This window comes from Elephantulus edwardii, unplaced genomic scaffold (assembly GCF_000299155.1).
Source record: "Elephantulus edwardii isolate Elephantulus edwardi_28Jun2011 unplaced genomic scaffold, EleEdw1.0 scaffold00079, whole genome shotgun sequence".
NCBI classification, from domain to species: Eukaryota; Metazoa; Chordata; class Mammalia; order Macroscelidea; family Macroscelididae; genus Elephantulus; species Elephantulus edwardii.
Genome location: NW_006399829.1, coordinates 402,569 through 421,702, shown reverse-complemented (window position 1 = coordinate 421,702; position 19,134 = coordinate 402,569). Strand labels below are relative to the sequence as shown.

General features: G+C 41.1%; 1 protein-coding gene across 1 annotated transcript in view; it reads left to right on the top strand.

The window, feature by feature from the left end:
* Positions 1-19,134, top strand: part of LOC102844216 (chromosome unknown open reading frame, human C5orf42) — a 130,937-nt gene that overhangs the window by 106,275 nt on the left and 5,528 nt on the right. The window contains exons 41-48 of the mRNA XM_006889576.1: positions 1,057-1,151; positions 3,030-3,194; positions 5,176-5,206; positions 5,731-5,862; positions 8,839-9,004; positions 11,968-12,026; positions 12,908-13,075; positions 15,643-15,767. Of these exons, the coding sequence (XP_006889638.1) occupies positions 1,057-1,151; positions 3,030-3,194; positions 5,176-5,206; positions 5,731-5,862; positions 8,839-9,004; positions 11,968-12,026; positions 12,908-13,075; positions 15,643-15,767 (941 nt within the window). The remainder of the gene's footprint in view (positions 1-1,056; positions 1,152-3,029; positions 3,195-5,175; positions 5,207-5,730; positions 5,863-8,838; positions 9,005-11,967; positions 12,027-12,907; positions 13,076-15,642; positions 15,768-19,134) is intronic.

The window sequence follows — 19,134 nt, the reverse complement described above, 5'->3', positions numbered from 1 at the left end:
CAGGATTTAGTATTTTATTTAAAGGACCAAGTAATGAGGTCTCTGCACTGAATCTTTAAAAATCATTCAAAATAAAGAATTTTGTGAAAATCCTATCCTCTTTATATTTAGGAAGTAAAGTTCATGTGACAAATATGTCAGACTTACATGAGTGCTATTATCCTGTTATATTACACACATAAATACAAAGATTTTGACCTGTTCACTTTAGTTGAGAAAATGTCTTGTAAGCTGCGAGGGCGGAAGAAGAGGATTGGAGACCAAAGACTGAGGATCCTGGAAGACCTGGCTTCAGTCGTTGTTCTAATGCTAGGAAGTCACTGAATGTCTCTGGGCTGTTCTCTCTTGTTGCCAAAATGAATTATTTCATCTATGTGATAGCCAAAGTTCCTCTTTTTATAAAATTATATGATTCTGTGTCTCTGTCCCATTTTTTCCCCTATTAAAAAAATGTTATTGTAAATATATGTTGGAAAACATTTGCGATTTCCACCCTTTTTATTTGTTCAGTTTAGTGACATTAATTGTAATCCCCTTGCTGTGCAGTAGTCATGGCTGTATGTTTCTAAATTTTTCGTCATTCCTTGCAGGAACTTTTGTGTCCCCTCAGCAGTAACTCTTCTCTCCCTCTCATTTTGTTCTAGTCGCTGCTGATCTACCTTGTGTTTGCACATTTTTCTAGTTTAGATATTTTATGTTCGTGTACTCATACAATATTTATCCTTTCACATCTGCTTTGTTTATTTAGCATGAGGCAAGGTGTGTCTATGTTGCAGATTTATTAGAATTTAATCTCTATAGTTTAGTAATATTACATTGTATGACTATATCATGTTTCATTGATCCATTTGTCTGTGGGTAAATCTTTGGATTGCTCCGCTTTCTGACTTCAGTGAATCTTTTCCTAAGGTTAAATCATGTAACGTAATAATAAATAAAAATGTCCTTCCTGTTTTAGGTCATGATGGATTTAATCTCATCGCTCACAATATTTTGACTGATAAAATTTTGAAAATATCAAGGTATAAATAATACAATCATAGTTTTGTTATTTTTCCAGCAAATTGAACCAGTGGATCACATTAAATTATCTTCAGGCCCTGAATTGCAGACAGCACTGGCTTCAGAAACCATCAGCATCTCTGAAGAAGGTTTGTGTGGGGGCAGGTCTTGCTTTTGTTTACCTGAAAGAGTAAGCACTACCTTCTAGAGTAGCATTAACTAGAAATAGTTCTCATGAAGCTGTAGACATCAGCTCTGTATTTTTGTATTAAGATAATTTTCAGGATAAACTGTGTGATTGACACCTGTCTCAAGCCCCTTTGGTTCTAAGAAGGCAATGCTATAGCGGTTGTTGGCTTTTATACCATAAGAGGCACTGTGACCTGGCTCTTACTTTCTTTGGCTCTGGGCTCTGGACCTCACTCTCAGATGACCGCACTCATTCAGTTTTATGCTGAGGTTCTTATTTGTCCATAGTTATCAACTGAGCTGAAATGTGATGGTTAAACTGTCAAGCAGTGATGAAATAGTAACTTGGTTAGTTCTCATTGAAAGCATAACAATACCGTAGTTGTTTTTTATTGAGTCAAGTCAAGCGCAACTTACAGTGACTCTGTGAACAAAAGACGTAATGTCTTGCCGTAACTATCATCAATTCCAAGTTCATCGAGTTTCCAGAGGCGTGTGGTTTAGGAAGTAGAAGCCACTCCTGCTTCCAAACCCGTTTTACAACTGGGAGCTCCACCAAACACTGTCCACATTGGGAAACCATTCTGGTATTTGATACCCCAATGGTACAAGGTTCAGCGTCTCAGCAACCCAGGTTACTTCATACTGCACATTGACAAAGAGTCATTTCCAAAGAGTGTTCCTTCAGATATAAACAGCACTAGTGTCACTTAGCAGTGGTTAAGTGTTGTCAAGTCGATTACGACTGAGATTAAGTTTTGCACAGAAGACCTGAACTCTGTTTTATAACTAACATCATTTCTGTACAGAACTCTGTTCTAAGACTAACATAATTTCTGTACATTTATAGAGTTTAGAGAGTTTGTAGAGTTTCCAGAGGCAACTAGTTTAGGAAGTGAATACCACTTCTGCTTCCTAGCATAAATCAATCTGGAAGCTTATCTAAACATTGTACATAATGGGTTACTGTTATGGTATTTGACGATACTATGGGACAATGTACAACATCATAACAACACCAAGTTGTTCAGTTCAGCAAATAGACAAAAGATTACTGTTTCATTTAAGGAATATTCATTTGAAAATTACTAAATTTGGCCTGAGGGCTGCAGGCCCAAGGGCCCTGCAGGGTTTTAAAGCCAACGCCTTTGAGCAGACTTCCATGCTAGGCAAAGGCTCACAGACACTCACTCTTGAGGGGCAGAGAACAGCAGTACACATCAGACACGACCCCAAAAAAAAAACCCTCTATCATGTGCCCATCAGGACTGCCGTCAGATGCAGCCAAACAGCCAAAGTCCCAGAATGGAGGTTCCATGCCCCAGCCCAGTTCCTTGATAAGGGCATCATGCCTGATAGTGGGTCAGTGAAAAGAGAAGACACTTGTTGAAATGTGTAGACACAGGCCTGCAGGCAGGAATGGCAGTGTTTCATGCTGTTGGACAAGAGGGCACTGTAAGTGGGAGCCAACTCAGTGGTACTGAACAGCCACCACCACCATCCTTTGCTTTGTCTGTTCTTGAAGAGGTCAAAGGCTTGGTTTTTGTTCTTGACTTTTTAATAAAATGTTGCATCTCTGTATTTCTGTAGCAGAATTCGGAGTTGTCTGTTTTATTTCAGTGTTTTCCTGAAGTTACTAGTAAACTTTTATTTTTATAACTTTCAATATTTGTCTTAGTTTTTATGTTAAATTAGTTCATTGTGCAGTAGAAAGCAATCAACCTATGTTGCATGCTTCTAATGTATCTTTGTTGCCTCTAGAGGTGTTAACTAGTTGATACATGTTTTTCCATGTGTTGTGTTGGGGTTTTTTAATTGCATTATATGCTTTCACTTAGTGAATTTCCAGACTCAGATGGATAAAGAAGACCAGAGTGATGAAGACAAGACTTCAGAAGCTGACTTCTCCGTGAAAGAAAAGTACTCTCATCAGAAAGCAAGCACGTTTCCTTCAGCCGTATCTGCTCTCAGCCTCTCCACTGACCCGAACACTCTGTCCACTGGTATTGCTTTTCCCTGAAGTCCTTTCCACTCCCATTTACTGTTGTGATGTCACTCAAGCATATTATCTCAAAACAGTTATGAAGTGTTTATGACGACATTTTTCATAGCTAGTAATTTTAGAAGAGAATTTAGTAATTGTCCTATTCACTGGGAAGATAGGTACAGATTCTCTTCCCCCGCCCCCCATATATTAGTGGATATTGAAAACTTAGTATTTGCAATAGGTTTTCCTATTATTAATAAAGTAGTAGGTCATCTTGACACTTTCATATAGCCTATAGTCAGGCTTCATATCCCTACAATGTAGGAAATTTTAAATGCACGCAATTAGAAATACTGTAGTATTTGATTTTCACTAGAGAAATCAAAACTCTTATCAGTTGTGAGAACTTTGAATTTTAATCTGAAGATAAAATAATGGCTGTCATTGATTAAACCTTTACCCCCTAATTGAGCTAATTGTAGCTGGGTCTAATGGCATGGGAGAAGTTTAGATAGTAGGTTTCTAGCTAAACTTGGAGAGTTGAGGTGAAGAGTGTAGACTCGAGGAAGCCAGGAGCAAGTGGCACAACTGTTACGCACTTTCCTAGTAATCACAAGGTGAGAGGCTCAGACCCATGGGAGAAAGAAGGCTTGGTGGTCTGTGCCCATAAAAATCACAGCCTGTGAAACCCTCTAGGATTGTTATGAGCTGGAATCAACTCCACCGTTACAAAAGCAGCACGAGCATACTGGAAGTATGTGCTGTTAAACAGTTCTTATGTGTGAGATAATGAGAGCTTCCTACTTTGGGCATGTTGTGAAGACTGAAGTTATTCCTTGAAGGAGGACATCATGCTTGGAAAGGTGGAGGGTCAGTGAAAGAGAAAAAGACACTCAGAGTGATTGATAGACACAGTGACTACAGCATAGGCTCGAGTGAACTGGAGTTGAGGATGGCACAGGATAGATGTGGTTTTTAAGTCTATCCTTCACAGAGTTTCTGTGAGTCATACTCGACACGACAGCACCTAACAATAATAACAAACAGTGTTGTGGGAAAGAAAAAGAAGAGCACAGGGTACAAGAGATGTTCTGAGTGAGATACTGACAGAAGTAAGTTACTAGGTGGATGAAAAAGGAAGAGAAAATTAATATTGTTCAGTGTTATCAAAGTTAGGTGAATGACTAGGTCTCTTGTCCTACTATAAAGCGCTTTGAGTCCAAATCTAGCAGTATAAAGTGATGGCCAGCACAGTGTTAAGCTTGGTATCAGAGCTCGGATGACAAGGTTAGGCCTGAAAACACATCTAAGTGCCTCTCATTTAATTAGATAGTTAAAGCTCACAGAGTACCTCTGTTCTCTGTGAGAATAAGTGGGGGGAAAACCCCGAAAAAAGCCAGGGTCCAGTCTTATTAAATGCCACCCACTAATGAGCATAGAGGAGCCCTGGTGGCCTAGTTACAAGAAGCTGTGCTGCAGCCCCGAAGACAAGTGGTTAGAGACCACCAGCTGCTCTGCAGAAGGATGGGGGTGTCTTTTTCCCATGCGATTAACTGCCTCTGAAAACCCGCTGGAGCTATGGGTCAGTTCTGACTCTATGGTACACAGCAACAACAATGAGCATGGGGGCCTCTCAGTAACAACAAGTGAGCAGAGTCTGGATTAGAGATTGACAAGGATTAGCAGTCCATGTGCTTCCATAAGACTGAGTAGTAAGTGTTGTTAGATGCTGTCAAGTTGACTATGACTCAGCGACCCTCTAAACAGCAGATCCAAACCTTGCCCTGTCCTGCTCTTTCCTCCCCAGCTCTGCTCTGCTCAGGCCCATGAGATGCAAGTAGTTCAGAACTTTCATTGTAATACCAGGAGCAGGTTAAGGCCAAAAGCCCCCAAATAGCTCCATTTCTGCTTGCATAATAATTGTGTGAGTAAAGGAAAGAACAAAACATTACTGCCTTGGGATTTTTATTAATGTTTCCCCCCCCCTTTTTTTTAAGGTATGAATAACAGTGGTGAATTATTTGAGAGGTAAATATCTGAAAGATTTTAACTCTGTTTTACTAAAAGTTGGGCATAAATGATAGGTTGTGGAAATGATGTTCTTATGTGTATGAAATTCTTTGTTACTCATCTTTCAGTAATCTAAAGAATATAATAAATTTCAGTTGGGGATCAGATTCAAACTAAGATTTGTTCTATTATCTCTCTTACTGTTTTATCATAGACAGTTACAATAGACTGCTTTTATTACGTTTGTGTTTACCAAATGTATTTTGAATTTCAGCACACAGGGCCTGTAGAGCTCATCTCCTGGATCTTGTTTGATTTTGTTTAGAGTACCTACCATCATTCATTGTTTTCCCTTGAAATTTAGTCAGATTTACCGAAAGGAGGCAATTACAGAAATAGAGTAAAAAGTAGATAAGTTTGTCTCTTGAGACTCATTTTGTATTTCTGGAGGTTATAGTTTAAAATGTGCATTTTCCCCCCACATAATATAATTAAGTTGTATATGCTGACTTATGTTTTTCAAATTCCATTTGTTAATGAAGTGTTTCAGCAGAACCACTGCAGATGACTGGATTGACTGATATTGCAGACATTATTGATGACCTTATAACAAAAGATGGACTTTCCAGTGAAGAACTTGGCTTAACAGAACATCAGGCTAAGACTATCTCTAGGTAATGAGAGAATAATGAAATTTTGTCTCTTTTGAAATGTTTTGTACTTTAAGAATGCTCAAAATTGGCCATGTTTTAATGTTATTTTATGGAAAAAGTTACAAGTACGGAAGATACTTTTCTTCTCAAGTACATTTGGTGATATTTGTGTTTCATTCCTCCTTTCTCTAACAGCCTATGTTGTTGTTAAATACTGTCAAGTTGCCTGAGACTTACAGCAACCTTATGCACCGTAACCATGAACACTGTCCTATCCTGAGCCCATCTCACTGTCTCCAGCACATTTGCCCCTGTTACCCTAGCCAGTGTGTCAATCAGTCTCATCCAGGATCTGTCTCTCCTGCATTATCCCTCCACCCTTCCAAGCATGATGTCCTCTCCTCCAAAGACTGGCCCCTGTTGGCTACATGTCCAAAGTATATATGAGACAGAGCTTCAAAATCCTTGCCTCCAGAGAGCAAACTGGTTTCACCCTCTCCAGCATAGACCTGTTATTTTTTTTGGCAGTCCATGTTATGTTCAGTACTCTTCTTCAGCACCACAACTCAAAGGCATTAATTCTTCTGTCATCCTTATTGTCCAGCTCTGTGATACATGGCAAGTAATTGCAAAGGTCATGGCTTGGCTCAGGTACACCTTAGTGTCTAAATGACATCTTTGCTCTTCAGCACTCTGGAGAGATCCTAACAGTAGACTTTCCTAATCCAATTCTTACTGATTTCCTGGCTGCCAAAAATGTTGATTATGGAGCCAAGCAAGCTGTAATTCTTAACAACCTCAGTCTCTTCTCCTTCTATCATGAGCTTCCAATTGGTCCAGTGGTGACAGTCTTCATTTTCTTGATGTTGAGTTTTAATCCACATTAAAGACTGTAGTCCTTGACCTTCTGCAGCAGACGCAACAGCCTGCAGACTGGTTTAATTGCCTAATATACTACATCTGTAGCTTGAGAGACCTCATCAGTCTGCAAATAACATAAATTTAATCCTATTTTAGGGTCACTATAAATCACAGGTGACTTGACTGCACATAACAACAACATTTCTTCTTAGAGGTAATTAATGATTTAAGTACTATAAATATTTATCCTTGGTGTAAATTTTAAATAGCCTTTCCTGGAACTCTAGTTGAAATATTTTTTCTTGCCACGCTTCCTGGGCCTGTTTGAATGATGGTCCATTCTGCTCCTGATGTTTCCCTGAATGCATGTTCCTCTTGGCAATGTTTGTCAGTCAACCCTGTGACTAGCAAGCTATGTTTCTTTACACGTAGTTCATGTCTCTCTATCTCAAGGAAATGTAGCATAGTTGTACTTGCAAGGTTGATACTACAAAAAACCCTGATTAATGAGGTTATCTGCTGTATTTTAACTTCATTGTCAAGATCATATAGACCATACCTCTCTTGTCAGACACAATTACTTTTGGTCACAGATGTAGAAATTGGTCTTCTGTCTTTTTATTTTTAAGGGTGATCATTTTATTAATTTATTCATCAGTATTTTAATGTCAAGAATTGGAATAAAAACAAACCAATTTTACTCAGTGGAATGAGTTGGTAAAGACCATGAAGACTGGCAGGCAGAGGGCTGACTTGAGTAGCCTAGAGGTAGGGTAGCTCGGATCTCAGGGTGCAAGACAGCAAGACTGAGCTGTTAGGAAGGAGTGGGAATTACAGCTTTTCTACTTGGAAGGCTGAGCTGATGGTGATATCTTTGCCAAGTAGTGTTAGGGCTGGAAGGTGCTTGAAGAGCATTCAGTTGAAAAGGTTCACTGGGACTTTAGTTGTAGGTCCTCTAAGAAGTACCAAGATAGAATTTCAAAGCATGGAGATTTATGTGAAGAAATGCCTGTGAGGGAGACAGGAGTCTGAGACAGCTGTTAGACTGCAGTGCATCCGGAATCTGACCCAGCACTAGGCAGCTCTGACATCACCCCAGGCTGCTGTGTGGCTAGGAACACTCACAGGCTCCACATCTTATCCACACTCGTGTCTGGAATGTAGGTCAAAGGAAAACAGCAACGAGATGAAGCACCGTGTGGCAAAGTCAGAGGACACTAGACAGGTTTCTGAGGGTCTTTTCTCAGTGGAATCAAATACTGACGAGCAGAGAAACTCATCTGAGACTCAGTGCAAGGTGTTTATTGGGAACAGTACCTAGAGGCCTCTGTTTACCACTTGCCAGGCTCCAGACTCCCAGAAGGAGAGCAAATGTTGTGCATAAGCCACACTGGTTGTGCAAATGGTGTAGGGACAGTGCGCCACTCTTCTCAGTTTTAGGAGTGATGGGAACTTTCTGAAATCCAAGTTCCCAGGTACCAGCCAAAAACTGACCCAGTGAGCAGGCCTCATCCAGAGAGCATGGAAACCTTGTTCTGTACAGATTCCTTTCAAGAGGAGATTAAGGAAAGGGGATTATGTGGAAAGTGTTTCCAATTGTGATGCAGTTCTAATATAGTTTTGTCCAGGTCGATAGCAAGACTTGAAGGCCGAGTCTCAGTAACAGGTCCAAAGACATGGGCCTGTCGTCTTACTGCCACCAGTCTAAGTCATTAGCCAGGCCATGGGAAGCGTCCTGTAACTACTAGGTCTAGAGAGTAGGAAGCTAAGCAGTGTTTTTAGAGTTAGTAAAAGAGACATATAAGAGTGAGGTTAGGCCTCTCTCCCTTTCAAGGAGAGAGATCCATCCCTTTAGGATGTAATACTCTAATAAATCTATCTTTATTTTTTTACCTTAAAAAAATGAGTTTAAAACAGAAGGAAAATCAATAGTGTCAGATGTTAGAGTGCAGTAAACTGAAGACTGAAAAGGCCGTTGGTGACCTTTCTGAGAATATTTTTAGTAACTTAGAGTAACAGGTTAAGAGATCCTAAATTTATACTGCTTTTCAAGATGGCTATAATCTCCCCAAATAATTATATTTACTGTGATAACAAGTCTAAGTGTGTAAATCCCCCATCTCTTCACTTTGTCAGGATTCACCACACTTCTGGCAGACGTCCGCAAAGAACTGAGAAGGAGAGAAGAGAGATCCGCACCTGGATGAAAAGAAAACAGAAAGAAAGAATGGCAGAGTACTTAAATCAGCTTGCAGAAAAGAGAGGGCAAGAGCATGATCCTTTCTGTCCCCGGAACCATCCAGTAAGTGTTTAATACAAAAGGGAACGGAATTATCAGAGACTGTTGTTTGTTGTTAAATGCCCTTGAGTCAAGAATGACTCATAGTGACCCTATGAACCCTGAATTATCATATGTGACACATCATCATCTCTGACATGCTTGACCAAGGCTAGGTGTAGAGTTTTTCCCTCCCCCTGACTAATAACAAAAATCCACAATCAACACCCATGTTAGCATTAGTCAAGAAATCAAAACAGTGTTGCGGGGGAGGGAAACACCTGCTGTCAAGGAACTCTCCAAAGGGCTAATGAGCAGCGGTTATTTGAGAGACTGAGGCACCTGATCAAAGCCATGATTGTTTTCAGTTGCCTTCTGTGCATCTGAAAGTTGGGCCGTGAATAAGGATGACAGAAAAATAATGTGTCTTGGAGTTGTGGTGTTCGTGAAGAGTAATGCCTATCCCGTAAGAACAAGCATGTCTGTCTTGGAGGAATTGCAGCCAGGGTGCTCCTTAGAGGCAGGGATAGTGAAACTGTCTCACATACTTTTGGCATGTTGTCAGGAGGGAATAGTCCTGGGGAAAAAAGACAGAATGCTGGAAAAGGTGGAAAGTCAGAGAGAAGAAGACCTTCAACAAGATGGATTGGCACAGGGCCTGCAGCAGTGGGCTTGAGCACGTCAGGGGTCATGAGACTGGCACCAATACAGTATTCAGGGAAAGGAAGAATACTGACATAATTTGAATGCATTTTTCATTTGAAAGAAATAACAGTCAACATTTTACTTACATTAAAAAACAAAACACAAGGGGAGCTCTGGTGGCCTAGTGGCAAGAAGCTGCACTGCAATCCCAGAGGTACACGGTTTGCATCCACCAGATGCTCTGCCGGAGAAGGAGGAGCAATCTCCTCCTGTACCAGTCAGATCTGATTTGACGGTACATGCACACAAAATAAAAAAAAAACACAACACACTAATTCCATTGTATTCAAGTTGATTCTGACTCATAGCACCCCTAGGACTGAGTAGAACTGCCCATGGGGCTTCTGGACTTTGGAAATGCAGACTGCCACATCTTTCTCCTGTGAGTGACTGGGGGGTTCAAACCTCTGGATAGAAACCAAGCACTGTAACCACTGCACTATCAGATCACCCCCTTATGGAATGAATATAAGTTAAAGTGTGAAGATTAATATAGTTTAAGATGTTCTTAGGTGGTACAGATGGTTAGATGTTCAGCTGCTAACTGAATGGGTTTGGGAGTTCAAGTCCACCCAGAGGCACCTTGGAAGACAGCCCTGCTGATCGGCTTTGTAGCCTTGCAAAACCTGAGGAGCACTGCCAGCCTGCTCACGTGAGGTCCCAGGGGATGGGGTGGACTCGATGGCCACACATAGCACAGACGCACCGTACATTCTGCCTGTCCTTTTCCATCAGAAATGGATGAGACTTTTAATTTTTACTGCTTCTGAGTAGGTCCTTGGCAAAATGAATTCACTTCAGGGTGCTTGCTTTTAGATTCACAGTTACATATGGAAAGACTTAAACTTCATATAACTCCCTCCAATAACTGCAGGTTCTATAGTGGTAGATAGGTTTTCTATGGCCTTTGTTGGTGTATCTGAGTATCTGATGGTGCTTAAGTTTTGCAGTGTTTATAAATCATAGTGAGAGCATTGTCCAAGGTTTTTGTTAAGCAGAAAAATGCAATAATGAATGAATAGAAATCCAAAAATTCTGTAAATGTTCATTAAAATAAATTTAAAAAAATTAAACAGAAAAATTTAGTGTTAAAAATATATTAAAAATGTAACTTTAGAAGTCTTTTAAATGTCTGATTCATTTCTGCTTTGTCAACTAAGCTTTTGGTGAGATTAATCACAAAAGTGTATTAAGTTTTAAGTATTGCATCTGTATTGTGTGTCTTTATCTCTCAGGTGTTTCTATTTTTCATTTCAAACGCACCTGATAATGTTCTCCACTTTCGAGAAAACACATTTCCTCAGGAAAGTAGATTTTGCATCCCAATTACTGAGTTTTAAATTACACTGTTCGTCAATTTAACATTTTCATGTTTTGTGCTTGGGTAGGAAGCTTCATCAAATATGCATTTTTTTACCATTTCTGAATACCAAAATTACAACTGAACTGTAGTCTTCAATATGCGTTAAAGCTCAACATCATGAAGAGAAAGATTCTCACCCCTGGGCCAACTGGCAGCACCATGATAGATGCATAAGAGATTGAGGTTGTTAATAATTACAGCTTGCTTGGCTTCACAATCAACACTCTTGGCACTAACAGTCAGGAAATCAAAGGATGAACTGCAGTGGGAAAGTCTGCTGTCAGTAGCCTCTCCAGACAACTGAGAAGCATTGTTATCAGTCTAGAGACTAAGGTATACCTGATCTAGGCCATGGTCTTTTCAGTTACTTGTGTGCATCAGAGAGCTAGACAATTCTGAGGATGACAGAAGAAGAATTGATGCCTTTGAGTTGTGGCGCTAGAGAAGAGTCTTGAATATGCCATGGACTGCCAAGAAAACATAACAAACAGGTCTGTCTTGGAGAGGATGAAACCAAGTTTCTACTTGGAGGCAAGGATTTTGAAGCTCCGTCTCACATGCTTTGGGCATGTGGACAAGCGAGACAAGTCTTTGGAAAAGAACATTATGCTTGGATGGATGGAGGGACAGAGCAGGAGAGGAAGACCTCAGATAAGATGGATTGACACAATAACTGGAGTAATGGGGGTAGGTATGTCAGAGTCTGTGAGACTGGCTTAGGACAGGGCAGAGTTCACAGCTGTTGTCCATAGGGTTGCTGTGAGTCACAGGTGACTCTGTGGCACATAACAAAATACCAACATAATGTTTTCACCTCTTCCTGTCAGAATTGATCAGTGGAAATTCTTGTTTGCATGAATTACAGTGATTTCATTATTTGATTAAACAATAATGAACTAACTGGATATTCCTTGTGCAGTTTTATATGACTTCACGGGAAATCAGGCTAAGACAGAAGATGAAGCATGAAAAGGACAGGTGAGTTTGTTAGCTGCTTCAAGCTCTCTCTTTAGTTTGTTCACTCTATGCACAGATAATGCCTTTACATGAACAAAACCACTTGCCAGTAAGTCAATTCCAATTCATAGTGACCCTTTAGGACAGAGTAGAACTGCAAGGTTTCCAAGACTCTGTACCTCCTCCTCCCAGGCCAACTGTTTTGTTTTCTGAGATTCCACCTGTACGCATTCACAACACCTATCCAGCACTAACGAATGCTGAGGTAGAAGCTAAATTAGCTCTGGCTGTATGCCTCAGATTACGTGTTCACTTGGCTGGGCCATGGTTCTCAGTGGCTCAGTAGTAAACAGTGATGCATTTGGCATCTGTGTTATGGGGTAGTTACACTCTGGTTTTGATCTGACATATCATCCTCTGCTTTCACATATGGTTAATTTCTGTGCACTTGGGCTTTAAAAGCCAATCATATCAGTAATGAGAGGTGTGTAATCTTTACAGCAACAGACTCTCTTGTTGGGTAGCTGGTGATTGTGGAACACTGAGTGCCTTAATAGTTCTGTTTTTCAAAATTGTCCCTTTTTTGGTCACTGAGCAGAACATTATGGGACAAATTACTACAAAGGGAATAAATTACTCACTACCTTTTAAGAAATTTATTTTCAAATACATTTCAGGACTGTTCCCATTCATCTCCCACCCTTACCATGTACTTGTATTTGAGAAATTCCAAATACTTGAAAGTACTATTAACAGTGTTGCCTAATACTTTCCCAACATCTAACAAAAGTAGTTTGGAAAAACACTGTTAAAAGTAAATGCTTGGTTCTCTTAATTCCCTCTGGAAGGGTAGACTGAAAGTCTAGCCTTTAGTAAATAATGTTTCATTTTTTGGTCCCAAGGTTGCTACTCTCTGATCACTATAGTCGTAGAATCTCACAGGCATACAGTCTGATGAATGAACTGTTGTCTGAATCAGTACCACTACCAGCAGCTGCACAGAAACCATCGCTGAAGAAACCCCGAGCATGTCAAGTTTCCAGATCACAGCGTTCCCCTGGCTCCAACAGGTAGAACAGATTTTGAAAATCTGCTGGTCTGGTCTGTAGGGAATTGCATTCATAATCCAGGAGCTGGCCCACCAAAGACTCCGAGGAAGGTGGGCAGTCCGCTTGCATGTGATTTACTGCTTTAGAAACCCATCATAGGGTCAGCTGTGTGTTCATTCCGACTTGGAGGCAGTGAGTGAAGATTGGGCAATGTAACTTCAGTCCTGGGAATGAAGGCAGTACTGGGAGCTGTGTCCATCGTGCCTGCATCTTCCCATGCTCCATCCTAATGGGGAAGTCATCCAACAGTCATGAAGTCTCTATAAATGTGTAGAATCACCAAGACAAAAGGCAAAAGTAGCATTAAAGTCAGTCTTAGAGAAAACAAAGCATTTCAGTATTTCAGGTAGTATTTTGAGATCTCTTCAGTCTTGCTGTGTTTTTTTCTGTCGTTTTTGTTACCATACGGGTGTGTATTTTTTCCTGTAGTTTTGTTGTCATCTCTATCTGTAGTTTTGGTTATCTAGGTCTGTGTTTTTTCAGTAGAGTTGTTGTAATTTGTGTCTTTTTTCCTATAGTCTTTATTATCATCTGTGCCTGCATTTTTTTTTCTATAGTTTTTGTTACTATCTGTGTATTGTTGTTCCATGTATGCTGGTCTGCTCCCTTTATCAAGCCTCACTGTAGCACACTCGTGAAGGTAGGCAGCCTCATTGTGGCCACTCCCATATGACAGGTGGAGAAGCTGAGGTCAGGAAGCTCAAGATGACAGGGCCAGCTAGTAGTAATAGAATCTCCTTAGATTTTTCAGCCATTTTAAAAAAGTTGCCAACAAGTGGATTTCAACTCAGGATAATCCCAAGTCTGTCAAGGCAGAACTTTGCTGCACAGGGTCTACGACTGACTCTTCAGCATTGGGTGACCAGGCCTTGCTTAAGAGTCAGCTCTGGGTGAACTTAAAATTCCAACCTTTCGGCTAGCAGCTATCAAGTGTGGGGTTCACCCCGCCCTTACTGTTGTTCTTACGTGCCATTGAGTCGCCTGTGACTCATAGCAACACAGCTATGTGTACAGCAGCTCTGAAGCCTGCCCAGTCCTGAGCCAGTCTCACTGACCCAACACACCAATCCGCATTGCTCCTGTACTGTTACCAGTCCATCTCATCTGCAGTCTCCCTCTCCTGCGCTATCCCTACACCCTTCTGAACATGATGTCCTTCTCTAAGCATCTGTGTCTGTATTTGTCTTTGTGTGTGTCTTTGTGTGTCTGTGTGTGTGTGTTTGTGAAGCTCTGTGTCTGTATTTGTCTTCTACTTTCCTTTCTTATTTCCATGTGTCATCCTCTCTTCTCCCTAACCAGTTCCTGCTCCTTCCTCTGCTCTTCTCCCTCAGCCTCTCTGGTTAGGCTGGTTTCATGGTAGATGCTGTCTCTTCTAGGTTTAATCTTAAATCCAAACTACCCTACCTTCACTGTAATGACACCGATAAGGTTTTAATGTGAGTCTGTCAAATAGCAATTAATTAGACACAGTAGTCTTAAAAAATAATGATCCCCAATATAATCTAAAAAAGTATAAAATTCACCACGTTCTTAAGAAAAGGGTAAAGTTTCTTATATGTGGCAAGCACATACAAGTTACATCTCTTGGGCAACTAGAAAATGAATCTGAATTGGCACTGAATAATTTTGTAAAACATAGCAGTAAAAAAAAAGAAAGAAACATTGGAGGAAGGAATAACAAATGTTCTTTTATTCAAGATTGTACTAAATTTAAAAAAATAGCAGTCAATTCTTAGTACTGCTAATAATTCTTCTATAAAGTCCCGTGAGCACTGAGGTGTCGAATACCAAGCCAGCCTTGCTCAAGCTCAGCTGGGGATTGTTGCTCTTTGTTTATCTCACTCTTGTTCACACATAGAGAATTCCGCAAATAATGGGGACTGACCGGGAATTCTAGAATTATAAACATAAGACTTTGACCTAAGAGTCTACAGGAATTATTGCCATCTGATCGTGACATAGTCAGGTCACAAATGTGTAGTTTAGAGTTTACTCAAAACCCCTGCAGTGCCACCCCTCAGAACCTTTCTAGAACTGAGTAGTGTATAAATACTTAAGTTACCACTGAGGACACAGAAAACATGAAATGGATAGCAAAATAACTGAAAACAATATTTTTTTAAGAAAGAGTTTAAAGTATTGGGGTTGTTGTTGTTGATTGCCTTCGAGTCTAGCATGACTCTTAGTGACCCTATGAACAAAAGGCCTGACACCCCTCTAACAACTGTCAACATTTATCAGAGTCCGTAGAGTTTTCAGAGGCATGTTGTTTAGGAAGTGGACGCCACCCCTGCTTCCAGAGCTGTCATAGTATGTTAGTGTTGTTATGTGCCGTTGAGTTGCTTGCGATGTATTGAGTACAAAGATAATTTATTGAGGGTTGTCATATGTTAAATGGATCATGAGATACAGAATCCAAGAAATGTCAGGTGAATGCATTAATTGGGTATAATTTGGGCTTTTAAAAAGAATAACATTTATCATGGATAAATGGATCAAGGAAAATAACGATTTAATTTCTGCTATAGAAGGAATCCACATGGTCACAATTGTCCAATAAACCGACCTGGAAAAGCCAGCTACATGTCCAAATCAAGTTATCCTCCGAAAGGAAAGCATTTTGGTCAACCTCCAGATTCATTGTACCCAAGTGGTAAGTCTCTGAGCTCTTATATATGGTGTGATTTGTATCTATTCCTTCTTATCCAGAAAGTTGTGTTTTCATTAGTAAAAGCTATATAGATCTCTAACAAAAAGCAAATGTATGGTGCAGATAAAGCCTTACCTGTACTAGGATCTTATTCTCTTTGAAATAATAATTCTACAAATAGTGTTATACTCTTGGACTTTTTTTTTAATAGAATTTGCTCAATTGACAATCAGTTAGGTAGAACTGTTTTCCAGATTTGGTATCTTTTGTGTATCTGGCTGAGGACAGAGACCTTTTACAGATCATGTTCTCACAGCCTGGAGGACGGCTGTATCGCAGATGCAGCGTTCAGAAGAGACTCAGAATGAAGTGCTGTCATGACCTTTTCCTTTTGAACATAATTTTGCACATTTAATAATAAGTAATACCTGTGTTTTCTGGTGGTGTTACTTTAGATAATTTTATTTGGGTTGTGATTATTAAAAGGTAACATAGTTACTTGTAAAATTATTCCACTGTTGTCAAGTTGGTTCCGACTCATAGAGACCCCCTCACTGTGTCTCTAACACTGTGAATCTTTAAATGTATATGAGCAAACTAAGGTCTGAGGTTCTGGTTAAGCCTTTTAATGACAATCCTATTAGCTAAGCACTATTAAGGTTATTTTAAAGAGCAGGAATCCAGTGTAGGAAGAGTTTAGATAACCTGCCCAAGATGAGACAGCAAATGGTAGAGCAGAGAATTCCATACAGCCTCGGTGTGGAGCCTGTGCCCTGAAAACTTGCGTATCAGTTTTTGTTGGGTCCCATGGAGTTGAATTTGACTCAGAATTACCCTCTAATGGTTGCATGTAACTGTCCAATCCTGTGGCATCCTCAGACTCTCTGCTGGACTTAAGCCACTGCTTTAATTTATAAAACACAAACTCCCTTAAATTCCATTCCCACTAGATTCTTTGGTAATTCGGCTAACTCTTGCTTCTAGTTATCAATTCACAATAAAAAAATTTATTCTTGAGGAAGCTCTGCTTGGCAAAGTGGCAAGAAGCTGCACTGCAATCCCTGAGGTACATGGTTCAAATCCACCAGATGCTCTACTGGAAAAGGAGGGGCAATCTCCTCCTGTACCAGTAAGATTTAATTTGATGGTAGACACACACACACACACACACACACACAAATAAAGTAAAATTTAAAAAGTAAAATTGTTCTTTATAAACCTAAAATGTCAAAATAGTGTACTCTGGTTTCTCGGTATCAGAGGAAAAAGTCTTCTATTTGTCCTTGCTCTTTGACAGTTGCTTTGGCCTCTGCCCCACCGTCCTTCAGGCATGTCCTCTCCCTTTGCTACATTATAATACTTGATGGGCTGCTCCTGCCGCTCTCAGGCTCAGTAGCCCTTGAGGACTCCACACTCTGCGCTCCCCATCCTGTGCGTGGTGTTCATGGCACCCCCCTGCTCCCCAACCCTGTGCATGGTCTTCACAGCACCCCCGTGCTCCCCATCCTGTGCATGGTGTTCATGGCACCTCTGTGCTCCCCGCCCCGTGTGTGGTGGTCACAGCACAGCGCCTCCCTGCTCCCCAGCCCTGTACCTGGTGTTCACGGCGCCCCCATGCTCCCCGACCTGTGTGTGGTGTTCACAGCATGGTGCCCCTGTGCTCCCCGTCCTGTGCATGGTGTTCATGGCACACACCCCCACCCTGTTCTCCCCGACCCACACCCCCACCCTGTTCTCCCCGACCCTTTGCTTGGTGTTCATGGCACCTCCATGCTCCCCGTCCCGTGTGTGGTGTTCACAGTGCCCTCCAAATGCCCCCTTTACCTCCTTAGCCTCCTTTCTAACATCATCTGTGCTTCATGACAGCTTTTATTCAGTCCATGCTTTGTGGTCCTTGGTTGAAATTCTTTAAACCTTGAATGCCTCACCCCTGTGTTTTTGAAGACATCTCTAATGTTCTTTGAACCCTCAATAATCAGGTTTTTCCTTCTTTTTGTTTCAGTTGTAATTTCAAGATTTATAGTTACTTTTCCAACCTGTCATATCTAATTTGTTTCATAGCATTAATTGAAATCTCCACCATATAACCTCACTTGTCCCCTTTCACCCTTAGGTTTCTGGTTTCCACTCTTCCCTTTCTCCCGGCCCTTCCTGATTTCTACACATTTTCATTGATCAGATGCTGGTTTTTTGATCTCAAGTGCCTGTCTCTCTAGTACTGAGACTCCCATGATAAACGAATCTGATTTCCATTCTAGACTTGAAGGGTGGCTGAGGACAGTGTTTTGAGGGTCACACCAGCCTCTCTTTGACCAGGAAGCCCGGTGTTGGTAATGACTTTGAGTCTCCCATTTTCATCCTCCTCTATGGTGCCATCTGTTGTGGTCCCTTTCCAAGTGCTCCACAGTGGTGGCTGGATACTATAGGTATTTTTTGTCTCGGGGTTAAGAAGGCTGAAGTCTACTTAGTCTATCAGTCCTTTGGACAATTAAGTTTCCATGCATCCTTGATATTACTCCCTCTTCTTTACTCTGGGTGAGGAGAGACTAATAGTTACACCTTTGATGACAGATCTCAAATTTTTTAAGACCCAGGAGCTTCCCAGTGTAGGCACATGAGGCCAAACGCACTCCAGTCCTGCCCACTATTTTTTGGTGAAACTTGGGTTCCCACTCTTGGTTCACTTTTCTCCTCTTTTATCTCTTGCAAAATAAAGATGTTACTGGCCACACCCTAAGGAATCATCCCTCCTGTCTGACCAGGACTATGATGAGACTGAAGGGTGTTTAGTTTCATAACCCTGTGGTTTATCAGATCTTGGAATCACACCATATCATTGTTGTTGCTGTTGTGTACGATTGAATTAGAACTGACTCATAGCTGACCCTCTGGCAGGTTTCCAGAGTCAGATAATCACATGAGAGGAGATTGCCCGCTTTTCTGCCACTGAGCATCTGGTGGATTTGAATTGCGTGCCTTTGGAATTGCAGCACAGCCTTTTTCCACTAGTCCGCCAGAGCTCACGATATCATTACATACATGTGTTTTTAGGAGACACAGTTTAATCCGTGAGAACTGCACCATTCCCACAGAGTTGATTCAGTTGCTAACGGAGAAGTTGGTGGTTTGAAGCAACAGCCGTGCTGCAGAGAGGCGTAGTAGTCTGCTTCTGTAGTCATTACAGCCTTGGAACCCCGCGGGGCGGTTCTCCTCTGGTCTGGAAGGTCACTGAGAGGCCAGTGAGGCAGTGACAGGCGAGGATGGCGAAACGTTGTCTCACGCACTTGGGTGTGTTGTCAGGGGTTCAGTCCTTGGAAAAAGACATCTTATTGAGAAAGGTGAAAGACAGGAAGGTCCTCAACACAGTGCT